The following is a 12,714-nucleotide window of genomic DNA, read 5'->3' on the forward strand; positions in this document are numbered from 1 at the left end:
GGCATCCAATTTAGTTTCAATATTTTCAACAATATTTATCTGATCATGGAGGGCTTTGGAAGTATTTTGAGTCAGATTTTTAGGAAAATTTGCATGCTGAATGTTTTGAGATATAGCCACTGAGGATGTAACTGTAGAAGCAATAAATGAAATTAAAGCAGCCACTACAAGAATTATGAGACCAAGAGCTCACTTAAGTCTGGCTAACTGAGCACACATCCATTGTAAAACCTGAACACCAGCATCTGCATACCTTGGTTTTGAGATACTGGCTGGTAATATGACAAAGGAAGGTTGGTAAAGGATTAATGTTCCTTAGCCTCTGTTATATCTAGTGATGAAACTAGTTAAATTGCATTTTTTACAGGCTATAAGATATTTATCATCCCTTTTCTTCACTCTTACATGTCCAGTAATTAAAGCATAAGGAGATTGAACACAGGCCCCGCAGGCCAAAGCAGGATGCCTCTTTGCAATTCCTGCCTACAAAGTCAGGCAAAGGACTATCTGTATAATGTAGATAATCTGAGGCTGCAATTAAGTGCCAAACATCTTTTTGGTTATTGCCTTTGCTAAAGGCTAGGATATTATCAATGAAACTTTCAGGAGTCATAGCATCATGAGAGAATGGCTTATGTCCACAAATATAGTCAATATGGAGACAGACATAAGCCTGAAAGAATACATTAAAATATGTAGAACCCAAATTATCATTAAATAAGAAATGACTGTTATAAATCCAAATGTGAGTTATTGGCCTTTTAAAAGTAGCATCAATCAGGTTGCCAGGTTTAATTTGGCCTTTATCATATGGCTGTAAATAATACCCAAACAATAAGGAATCATTTAAATCTTATGGATTTTTAAAGAGTTAAAATGTGTGGGAGGCCAACATAGCATATGACCAGGGTTTGCTTCCTCTCCTGATCTGTGTGGCCCTGTCGGTCACCCCATGATCTGGTTGCTTAAGTAACCAAAGATGGTAGCCCCTATCTTGAGGTAGACAAAATGCAAATGTGTCTTCGTGCATGGGCGTGCCTTCCTACATCCCCAGAGATGGAGCTATGCTCACCTGTTCCTTTGTGATATTACCCCTTGCCCTGTTTGGGATAGAATGTTCCATGGAGACGCCCTTTGTATGTCCCCTTCTCTTGCTCTGCTCTGGGTGTGGCCTTCCTAGATGTCATTCAACCTGCTGACAGCAGACATCATGAAGCTAGACTCAGCCCCTTGAAACCTGACCCCCTACCTCATTTGTATGGCTTCTCCTCAATAAAAGAGATCAGCACGTGGGGGCTTTCTCTCTCTCGCTCTCTCTCTGCAGACCCTTAAGGTCAGAGGAGCTGTCACAGCTCCCCCAAAGAAAAAGGTATTTCTGTCTCTTGTGCAGTTATTTTGTGCAGCCCAGTTCCCCGGGAGTGACCCTTGAGTGTTTTAGTCACATGCAATGCAGCAAATGGCATCTCTGGGTGAGCAGGTTTGAGTGTTTAAGTTGCCAGGAACATGAAAAAAATGATCATATATCTAATCTTATTTTTGTATTCTGAAAATAGTTTTAGATAACTCAATCATATTTTTAGCTTCATAGATCTTTTGATAAGTTAAGAATCCAAATTAAACATTATCGATTGCAAGTTTCCTTTAAGAAGTAGAAGTGAAGCATTCAGTGGCAGTGCTTTCACACCAAGTCCTCCTGGCTTTGGACTTTCTATAGGAAGTGGCATCTTGATATGACTGTCTTTTATCAATTTTTGGAAGATCAATCCAAAAACATGTATGTGCAAAGAGCATAGGAAAAACACTTTATGTAATGTTAATAATAAAAAAATGAAATAGAAGATTGAATGGCCTTTTATTCACCAATCTAGGAAAATTACTATTATCATTAAATCTAATGTTGATCTAAGCTTGGGGAATCAGTACCTTAAATATTGATGGGTAAAATCAAGTCAGTAGTATTATTTAGGACAGTGATGTAATGAATTATTTGGGAAAATTTAGAATTTGATATGACATTGACCCAGCAATGACAGTCTCAAGGGACTTACGTCAAAATAATCTCTATGTATGAAGATATAGTTGTATGAATATGTTTAATAAAATTAAGGTAGTAAGATCACTTCAAATTAATAATGTACAACTTATAATGATTTTACAAATTGAGAAAATGTCAACATGTCCTGTAGGGCCTAACCTTACACCCACATGGAGGAAAGTTCATCTTGCTCTTTTTGCAACAGGGAAGTCCTAACATGGAATATTTCGTTTGGGGGCAAAGTGCTGTCAGAACACTAGCAAGTGCAATTTCCCTGACTCAGCCAATAGACTTCATTAGCAACCTGAGTGTTGGCATAATAAGTTCATCAACAGAGAAGCCATGGTAGTTGGAATGGAGGCTACATATGGTCCAACAGCTGATCTAGCTATTGCTTCTGCTGAAAATCCAACCTATCAGCAGCACCAACTAACAAGGGACCCTGATACAGTATCATGCTCTAAGGAAATGAACCAGCCACTTGGTGGCCACTTGACTGTATCAGATCTCTTGCAAAATAGATCAACTCATATTCTATATGTGGGTTTGTGGGGGCTTCAGCCAACACAAAAAAAATTGGATTCCTGGAGATCAGCAAGGGATCAAAGCTAAAGATCCTACCTCAGACAAAAGAGGAAGGGTAATTGGCACATGACCATGGGAGTCACTAAGTCTATCACATTCTTCATCACTCAGAACCCATCAGACCATTAGAATAGCAAACAGCCTCTCTAAGAGCAGCCAAGATCTCATTTTAGAGTTAACACCCATGAGGATAAGCTACCACCCTTCTAGGCAACCTAAGTCAAGGTCCAAGTGTCTGGAAATTAAGGAATAGAAGTAGATGAGATTCCACTTTCCATCACTCTCAGCAAACCTCCTAGGGATTTACCCTTTCCTTCCCTATAGTGTATTAACTCTGCAGGTCTAGAAGGGGACACTTCCATCCAGGGACACAGTGAAGATCCCATTGAATCAGCTATGGCCATTGCTGGGGCACTTCTGGTTCCACGTGTCAACAGAAGAGCAGGCATATGACCATGGGAGTCACTAAGTCTATCAAAAAAAATGAGACACAGGGGGGTGTGGTGCAGCATGCCTGTACTCCCAGCGGCTTGGGAGGGTGAGGCAGGAGGATTGCGAGTTCAAAGCAGCCTCAGCAAAAATGAGGCGCTAAGCAACTCGATAAAACCCTGTCTCTAAACAAAATACCTAATAGGGCTGGGGATTAGCTCCCCAATGTTTGGGTGTCCCTGAGTTCAATCCCCCAGTAGCCCCCTGCCAATGAAACACAGGAATAATTAGAGCTGATGCCACTCAATGGTTGCAGAATGGATATTTTGGTGCCCAGGAGATTCTAGACTTCTTGGTGTTCTTGTGCCTAATTTCAATGGCAAATGGACAAGGACAGCAGCCACAGCCTCTGAAAGACAAGATTAATTGGAGTTTGGATACCTTAGGATATCTAAATGTCCAGTACCTTTGACTCATCTAAGTGTCCAGTACCTTACACAAGCACAGTATCCAAAACAGTTTCCCTTTAAGGGACTGGGAATTTGAGCGGGTTAACAACAGTTTATATTATTTGTTTCTTTGGCAGAAGTTATATTGTAACCCCAGAAGTTATTCTCCAGTCTTTTGTTATTGGTAGATATAAACTGACAACTGATGGTTGCATACCTTACCTCTTCATTAACTTCATCACTACTGTTACGCCTTCAAGCTCCCCACTCCTAGTTTAAAGAGCTGAATTTCCTTACCCTGAAGTTAGGAATTTCCACTAAAGTGCCCAATGCCTTTGGCACTTTTCTCTCTTTTTCATTTTTCCCTGAGCTGGTGGGGTTATTTGGTTCTTTCCATATGCTTTTTCTGAGTGGTCATGTTTATTCCGATGTTCCAACTATAAATCTTCCAAAACTTTTCCATGGCCAATATTTTTAAAATCATGAATCTGATAGACTGAGTGATATATTGTTTAATTTTTCACTTTGTGTTACTATTGAAGTTGAAGAAAATAGTGTCAAAATAGGTCTTTATGAAATGGAGAAAACCATTAGGAGATTTTATCTGAGATTTCCTTTCAGGGAGAGAACTGTCTTCTTCAGTGTCACTCTGGTGAATTGGGCTGGCACGAACGAATCACACAGACACAGAAAATACCTTTCTCAGAGTGTTTTAGTAAGGCTCCTGGGCCTCAGGGTAAGCTGCCACAAGGGGGCAAGAGAAAAACATGGGAGGCAGGAGAGAGAGAGAGAGAGAGAGAGAGAGAGAGAGAGAGAGAGAGAGAGAGAGGAGGGAGGTGAGAAAATGCCCAAACCTTGGTTTTTATTGAGGAGAGTGGTTGGATGGAACATTCCAATCAAAACAGGTCAGACGGTAGTATTACAGGGGGGCAGCTCACTCCCATTGGGTAGCACCCACTCCCAGAGCTTCACTCCCTGCCAAGTGGAGGTGAGATCCACCTGCTTTCCCACACAGCGGGGGCCAGTCTCAGGCATCCTGCGCTCAAGGCCAAGGGTGCTCAGTGTGAACGTCTAGAGCGTTCGGGTCCCTGGGTAAGGGTCGCGAAATAACCAGGACACAGGGGATGCAGAGCCAAGGCAGCAATTGTTACTGCATGCTGAGGTTTATTTGCAAGTTCCTTTTATACACTTCTTCTAACAAAGCAAGCAATTTTTTAATATCACGTTGCCCACATTGCCCAAATATCATGCCTCAGCAGATACACAGAGCTAGATTCAGATTGTTCCTGTTTGTTTGATAAGTACCCTCCTAAAGTTCTTTGTAGACATTATCTAGTCCCCTGAGGATGCATTTGTTTTAGAATGTACTGTTCCCAGGATAAGTATGCAGGAAGCTTCTTCCTCTTGGCCAAACCATGCAGAACTTGTGCCTTGCGATAAGGGGAAGAGAACGTTTCCTCCTTCTAGCTGAGGTTTGCCTCAGCTGACCTAAATCACAGCCACAGCTCTTGCAAAAAGTCAGGCCTGAGGGAGCTAAACTCTGCACACTTAAACCCCAACAATTTCTTCTTTTTTCTTTCGTTTTTCTAAAACAGCTTTCCACAAAGTTAATATAGAGTTTTGAGATGGTCTTATGCACATGCAATATATAATTATAAACAGGATAATAACTAAGCATAACACTATTCCCATTCCTCCAGCCGTATGGGTAAGACTTTGAGCAATTCCTTTGGGATCTAATCCCTCTGTTTTAAAAACAATTCAGCTATTTGTGCAGCATCATCATGTTGAAACCCTTTTCCAAAAATTTCAAATATATCCTTTTGTAAAGAATCGATCATTAATTGAGCTGTTTCATTACCATCGAGATAATTTTGTATGATACTCCATTCGTGTAAGCTTTGATTATATTGTATATTAGTTATACAGAAAGAAGTTGAATTCCAGTCACATTTTAATCTAATTTCTTGTTCTAAGGTGAGTATCTTTTTTCCTAACCAATTAACTGTCTGTCTTAAAATATCTATTTGAGTTTGAAGTCTAGAATCAATTTGAGTCTGGGATAGCCATAACTCATGCGAATCTTTATGCCATTCCTCAACAAAATGTTTTGTTTGTAAAGAAGTATGTAAAGCTATCCCTGAAACTGTAGCAACTGTAGTCACTGCAATAAGACTTAGAATTACAGCAACAACAACTCCCACAAACCGTTTAGTACGTTTTAACAATTGTCTAAAAAATTCCAGAACCAAAGTATTTACAGGATCTTGGGACCATGGTCTTTGTAAATTTACAGGAAGCCAAATGTGAGAGCGCTGTTGTAACAGCACAATGGAATAACCAGAAGGAATAGAAACAGATGTATTAATACAGGTATACAATTTACAATTAAAGCATAAAGTTCCCTCATCAAAAGTAACATTTCCAATTAAGAACAGGTATGGCATGGGCACACATGTGGTTATATTATATTCTTTAAATACAGTAAAATTATAAGAAGCAGCAGATTGACTAGTCCCAGAAAAAGAGCCATTAGACAAAATTACAGGTTTAGTTGCAGCAGCAATTTTCCATAAATGTGTTTGTAAATGATGAGGGTACTGCACTGAAGCCAAGCGTGGATCAGCAATTCCGCTATCACCCCAGGCCATCAATTTGTTGTTCCGAATGGTTTCATTCCATCTCTCTTTCGGCGGGATTCTGTATGTAGAAGATAAATCACAAGCACTAATATTCTATTTTGAACAATTTTTTAAGAACATCCCGTAAGGACCCCACATGATAATATTCTGAAATATCTTCCCAAATTTGCCTAAACATTCCTGCCATATGAAAGGGGAGTATCTCAAGTCCTGATAAGTAAAATCGGGGCACTCAGGGAACATAGGGTATTTTTGTTCAGTTATATTATCCCAGGTCATATTGACGGACCATGCAGATAACCGTTGTAAACGTGTTCGAGAACTATTACTCCAATTTCCAACTAGTATCCAATGTTGCCAATCTAATTGTAAGCAAGGAGGAACGCCCAAGCATATAGGTTTACTGTTATTATTCTTATAAGTAAAATTAAATGGTGTTCCATCATTAATATTCATATATGTTAAATTGTTCCAAGGGGGAGATAAAAGAGCAGGAGAAGTATATAAGGTAATATCCATGTCACCCCAAGTAACAGGTTCCAGCAAAGGTGGATTGGGAATATAGGCCCAATAGTGAGTATTATTATTTTGTACCTCAGAAGCGGAAGACACTGTCAATAATACACACATAGCCAGAAATAAATTTTCTGGGGTGCAACTCTTCCCTGTTCGTTGCAGCACCTTCTGCCCTTCCCCACTCAGCTTTTTAATTTGACCCCACGTAGGTAAGGGAGAAAAATTAGGACGTCGACGACGTCGGGCCCCAAGATGAAGACGCGCCATTGCTGCCACCGAAACATCAAGCTCAGGATCTTGATTCCTTGGCTGGGGTAATGGATAGGGTGCCCCCCTTGGTGCTGTTCTGATTGTGACGGGTCTGGATCCACTGCCCTGGGAGCCACTGCCGGTGTCCATTTTCTGTTGAAACATAAGCATAGCCCTTTCCTCTATAAAGTAAAATCCCTGGCTGCCATTCAGCATCTGCCGCAATTTTTATCCAAATTGGTTCATGAATTGTTTCTAAGGTTTTTTGCTCAAAATGTCATTCTGCTCTTGTCAATATTTCTCCTTGTGGAAGATTAAGAAAATTTAAAATAAATAAGGCTTGATGTAACAATGCTTTAGGTTGATTTTGTAAATGTCTAAACAAGTGCATATTTAAATCTGTCATTTTCCTCCTTTTTAATTTTTTAATTTGTGTTTTAAGCGTAGCATGTACACGTTCTACTAAAGCTTGTCCTTGTGGATTATATTCTATTCCGGTTAGATGAACAATATCATATAATTTGCAAAAATCTTTAAAATTTTTACTAGTATAAGCCGGACCATTATCAGTTTTAATCATAGTGGGAATTCCCATAATAGCAAATGTTTCCACTAAGTGTTGAATAACATGATGGGTGGTTTCTCCAATTTGAGCCGTAGCCCACAAAAATTTAGAGTATGTGTCAATAGTAACATGAACACAAGAATAACGTCCAAACAAGGGAACATGTGTAACATCCATTTGCCATAATTCATTAGGTTGAATCCCTCTAGGATTTACTCTGGAAGGTACAATCCTAAGATGTAAAGGTCAACAAACTGGGCAATTTTTAATAATTTGTTTTGCTTGTTTATATGGAATCTTATATTTAATGTGTAAATGTCCGGCATTAGAATGAAACAGATTATGTTCTTCTTGAGGAGTTTTGAACATCACTAATTTTTCTACCTGAGCATTACCATATGTCAAAAATCCTGGTAATTTAGAGTGTGATCTAATATGATCTATAAATATGCAAGCATTATGAGCTTGTAAAAGTTTTTGTAAAGCAAGAAAAAGATTTTGTAGAGTAGGTTTATTAGAATAGGCTACTGCAGTAAATATGTTTTTAATTACTCCCATCATGTATGCAGAGTCAGTAAGAATGTTAATGTCTTGATTATCAAAATCATTTAAAACTTGAATGAATGCAAATAATTCATTTTGTTGAACAGATTGATAGTTTGTTATTTGAAGCCAATATTGATTCTCTGTCCAATAAGCACTTTTAGTTTTTGATCCATCAGTAAATACAGTAACAACATTATCTAAAGGATATTCACTAATAATATTATTGATTACAAATTGTTGACGTTTTAGCATGTCCCATAATTTGCCCTTGGGGAAATGATAGGAAATACTTCCGGTATATTCAGCCAACGCTATTTGTAGCATTTCAGTCATTTGTACCAAGTAAGTCCATTGGTCTTTAGGTAATGGGGTAATTATGTGAGAAATGTCATTGCCCGTCAAAGTTATACTTCTCTGTCTTCCTTGTTCAATTAATAATGCTATCTGGTCAGCATATGGCATAATATTTTTGGAGAATCTATGTTTTGTATAAATCCATTCTAAAGGAAGCTCATGCTGTCCCAGAACTGCAGTAGGATATTGAAATGTATTTAAGATATAAAGAGAAATAGGGGCTTGTAGATCTATTCTCTGAAGGAATGCATTTTTAATGCATTGTTCTACAAAGGTCAATTCATCAGAGGCTTCTTTAGTAATTATATGAGAGCTATTAAGTGCAGAATCTCCTTGTAACAATGAAAACAGATGACTTAATTGATAAGTAGGTATCCCCAAAGAAGGTCATAACCAATTAATATCCCCTAATAATTTTTGAAAATCATTAAGTGTTTTTAAATTATCTCTCCTAATTGATAATTTTTGAGGAATTATCTTTTGTCTAGTAACTGTATATCCCAAGTAATTGATGACATCCTCCTTCTGTATCTTTTCAGGGGCAATTATTAACCCATAAGGTTGAAAATAAATTGGCAATTTTTGTAATAAGTCATCAAGTTCCCGTTTATCAGGTCCTGAAAAGAGAATATCATCCATATAATGAGAAATATATAACTGAGGCCAATTTTTATGGATAGGTTTTAATGCTGAGCTAACTCCCTTAATCTGACAGGGTATAATTTGATACTGAAAATTAGACGGCCAATCTTGAGGTTTTATTATAGTAATATTAGATCCTGTATCAATTAAAGCACTAATCATTTTAGTCCCTAGCTTTACTTTTATCAGGGGTTGCATTTTAGTAATTTGTGTGGCCCAAAAAACACTTTGTGTGTCAGTACTGCCAAATCCGCCCTGCCTCTGATTAGAGGAATCCCCTATAGGGAGGTAAGGTAATAAGAGAAGTTGGGCAATTCTTTCTCCTTTGGAAAAATGAACATCAGCAAGAGAAGACATTAAAATCTGAATTTCTTCTTCATAGTCTGCATCAATAATGCCTAAATGGACAGTAATACCTTTAGTATTAAGGCTGGAGCGTCCTGTGAGCAAAGCAAAAGTCCCTGGAGGTAGTGGCCCAAATATTCCTGTAGGTATTCTTTTAGGCATAGCACCACCCTGGAGATCACTTAAGGCTGGGATGTCCACGGTGGCACTATGTTGGGTTGCGGGTTGTAGGGAAAAGATTGTAGGTTGCCCCCGTTTATTTGTCCAGGGCCTGGGGTCTGGCGCGATGGACCGTTTCCCTGAACTGCAAGAGTGGCTGCATTTTTCGTTCTACATTCTCGAGCCCAATGTTTACCCTTTTTGCATTTAGGACATATTCTGGGTCCCCTAGTTTCCTTTTCATTCTTTCGCTTACAATTTTTCCTCAGATGTCCAGTCTGGCCACACCCAGAACACTTCATGTTAGCCAAATTTCGATTAGTATTCTGCAAAGTATGCCATGTAGAGGCCATGGTTTCAGCAAATAATTGCATCTTTTTCGATTCTGATGTTATATCTTTGCATACCTTTAAGTATGTATGAATATCTCCTGTATCTTTAATTGGTAAAATGGCTCATCTACAATCTTCATTAGCATTTTCATAAGCCAGCAAACATAGTAATTGTTGCCTGGCAGCCTCTCCTACCACGGTTCGTTCAATTGTCAATTTTAATCTAGACAAAAATTCTACATAAGGTTCATTGGGTTTTTGTGAAACTTTTGTCCATGAGCCATAATGTTCTCCAGTAGGTCTAATTTTGTCCGAAGCTTCTAAAGCTATTTCCTTCAATTGCTCATGAATCTCAGGAGGAATATTAATTTGATGTTGAATGTCATCATACATACCAGTGCCAGATAACATAGGGTAGCCTATGGCACGAATAACAGGGTTTTGACTGTTACCATTTTCTCTAGCCTTAGTGGCACATCCTTCTAAAAACCATATGTGCCATTGAAGATATTCAGGTTCCTGTAAAAGAGCATGGCCTATAATCTTCCAATCCTCAGGAGAAAAATTATTGTAATGAGTAGCAAAAGCATTAAGCAATGCTTTTACATAATGGGATTGAGGTCCTTACATTGTCATTGCCTTTTTTAATCTGCTAATATGATCAATATCAATCCCCTCATACCGAGGTGGCTGTGCCATTCCATTAGCTGGATCAGGCCTGATTATAGGAAAAGCAAAGAAGGGAGTTTCGTCCTCATCATCAGAAGGTTCTGAGTCCATTTCCTGGACAGCCTTTAAAGAAGCTGCCAAAAAAGGATTGGTGGCCAGAGGGGCAGAGGGCCTGGTTCCCGATAAAGGCTTAGGGTCGATTTTAGCTTCTAATTTATTAAGACGTCCCAGAACCTCCTCCATAACAAGTTTGAATTGCTCCGAAATGGAGCGATCATCAATCATCGTTTTTACTTTCATTTTCTTTTCCGTAGCAGTACCAATTAAATCAGCAGAATTTTGTGAAGAATTATGAGTCAATTGTTGCGTATCTTTTATTACCTCTTCTTTTTCACTAACATCCAGAGGGAGATCTAAAATAGAGGGAGCTAACTCCTTTTGTAAGTTGCCAATTAATCTTTCTTCCTCCATAGCTTTAAACATTGTATATAAAATAGACCAGATAGACCAAAACCGAATTGGAATTTTTTCACCTTGCCTCATGGCCTTTTCAACATTGTGATGGACCTGTTTCCAATTATCTACATCCATAGATCCTTCCTCCGGGAATTAGGGATTCCATTCCCTGACCACCTTAAGATACATCTCTATATCAGAATGAGAAATACTAATACCATAAACAGCAAGTGAATCCCTAAGAATACGTAAAAAAGGAGAAGATAAAGATTGTCTTATCACCCTGTAATATAAAGAAAAATAACTTACCCTTCCTGACAATCCAGCAGGGTCCCTGTTCGGGCGCCAATTGTGAACGTCTAGAGCGTTCGGGTCCCTGGGTAAGGGTCGCAAAATAACCAGGACACAGGGGATGCAGAGCCAAGGCAGCAATTGCTACTGCATGCTGAGGTTTATTTGCAAGTTCCTTTTATACACTTCTTCTAACAAAGCAAGCAATTCTTTAATATCACGTTGCCCACATTGCCCAAATATCATGCCTCAGCGGATACACAGAGCTAGATTCAGATTGTTCCTGTTTGTTTGATAAGTACCCTCCTAAAGTTTTTTGTAGACATTATCTAGTCCCCTGAGGATGCATTTGTTTCTTTAGAATGTACTGTTCCAAGGATAAGTATGCAGGAAGCTTCTTCCTCTTGGCCAAACCATGCAGAACTTGTGCCTTGCGATAAGGGGAAGAGAACGTTTCCTCCTCCTAGCTGAGGTTTGCCTCAGCTGACCTAAATCACAGCCACAGCTCTTGCAAAAAGTCAGGCCTGAGGGAGCTAAACTCTGCACACTTAAACCCCAACAGCTCAGCTCCCTTGTGGCAGCTCCTGAGGAGATCTAGTCCATGACAGGTGTGAACACATGTTCTCTGACACTGGGGGACCAGACGACCAGCCCCCTCTTCAAATCTGGGAAGACTCAGTGCCCCTGGAACAGAGCAGAGCCTGCAGTTGGAATAGCAGTGCGCTCCCTAGAAGGGCAGCACAGCCCAGGAGGTCTCAGAAATGGCAGCAGGAATGTCAGCTTCACTGACCAAGGGTCCTGTGAAGGAGAATGGCTGCCAGGGGAGATTATGGGATGTACTACTGGTCAAAGGAGCCGGCTTATACCACGGGGGTGGTCGTCAGGGCTGCCTTTCAGGGGATCCGTGTGAGACAGGGTCAGCTTTCAACAGCTGCCAAGTCCAGCACAAAGCCATCTTGCAGTAGTGTCAACTCAGCAGGAACACTTTTGCTTCTTTTGCTCCTTCCCTCTCTTGTGGTCACTCCATCCCAGAGAGGCCAGATGCTGCTGTTAGGAATCTGAGAGGACAGTGATGGGGACAAGAGAAAAAGACACTCCCCAGAAGCCTGCAGTTTGCCTGCAGTGACCTTAGCCTGAGCAGCAGGTAAAAGACATTGTGAGGACAAGCGTGGAGACGTTGATACCTTATTACAGAGGACATGCTAATTTCAAGTCACAGTTACCTATGTGACCTAAAGGAACCCCTGGCGTATGAAGATATTTTATTAAATGATCTGATGTCTATGAGGCCACTGTGTACAGACAAAAGCAGAAATGGGGGGTGTATTTATTTTCCCTTCTCTTCCTCCTGGCAAGACATTTGATCTTACTTCCTTGGCCTGCAGCCCCCCCTCACTCAAAGGCTTTTGAGCTTTGGACCAGTGGGTTCACCATGATCCCCCAGCAGTAT

At 39.8% G+C, this 12,714-nt stretch overlaps 1 protein-coding gene across 3 annotated transcripts; it reads right to left on the bottom strand.

The window, feature by feature from the left end:
• Nucleotides 1-4,623: 4,623 nt before the first annotated feature.
• LOC124097519 (endogenous retrovirus group K member 13-1 Env polyprotein-like) lies at nucleotides 4,624-11,792 on the bottom strand. Of its 3 annotated transcripts, XM_046452050.2 has the most exons (3): nucleotides 11,283-11,789; nucleotides 6,735-7,058; nucleotides 4,624-6,198 (listed from the first exon to the last, which is right to left on the bottom strand). In XM_046452050.2, exon 3 carries the CDS (start codon nucleotides 6,147-6,149, stop codon nucleotides 5,235-5,237), a length of 915 nt encoding a protein of 304 aa, XP_046308006.1. In that variant the 5' UTR covers nucleotides 6,150-6,198; nucleotides 6,735-7,058; nucleotides 11,283-11,789; the 3' UTR covers nucleotides 4,624-5,234. The 3 variants fall into 3 exon arrangements, with proteins under 3 accessions (XP_046308006.1, XP_058437615.1, XP_046308007.1); XM_058581632.1 differs by having other exon boundaries at nucleotides 4,624-7,058; nucleotides 11,283-11,792; XM_046452051.2 differs by lacking the exon at nucleotides 6,735-7,058 and having other exon boundaries at nucleotides 11,283-11,788.
• Between the last annotated feature and the right edge of the window lie 922 nt (nucleotides 11,793-12,714).

The sequence above is a fragment of the Marmota monax genome, unplaced genomic scaffold (assembly GCF_021218885.2).
Source record: "Marmota monax isolate L192 unplaced genomic scaffold, Marmota_monax_Labrador192_F-V1.1 WCK01_AAM20220418_F8-fsc00020, whole genome shotgun sequence".
In the NCBI taxonomy this organism is placed as follows: Eukaryota; Metazoa; Chordata; class Mammalia; order Rodentia; family Sciuridae; genus Marmota; species Marmota monax.

Bases quoted from the DNA above. Each gene is read 5' to 3' on its own strand.
- LOC124097519 (XM_058581632.1), bottom strand. From the start codon at position 6,149: ATGGCCTGGGGTGATAGCGGAATTGCTGATCCACGCTTGGCTTCAGTG.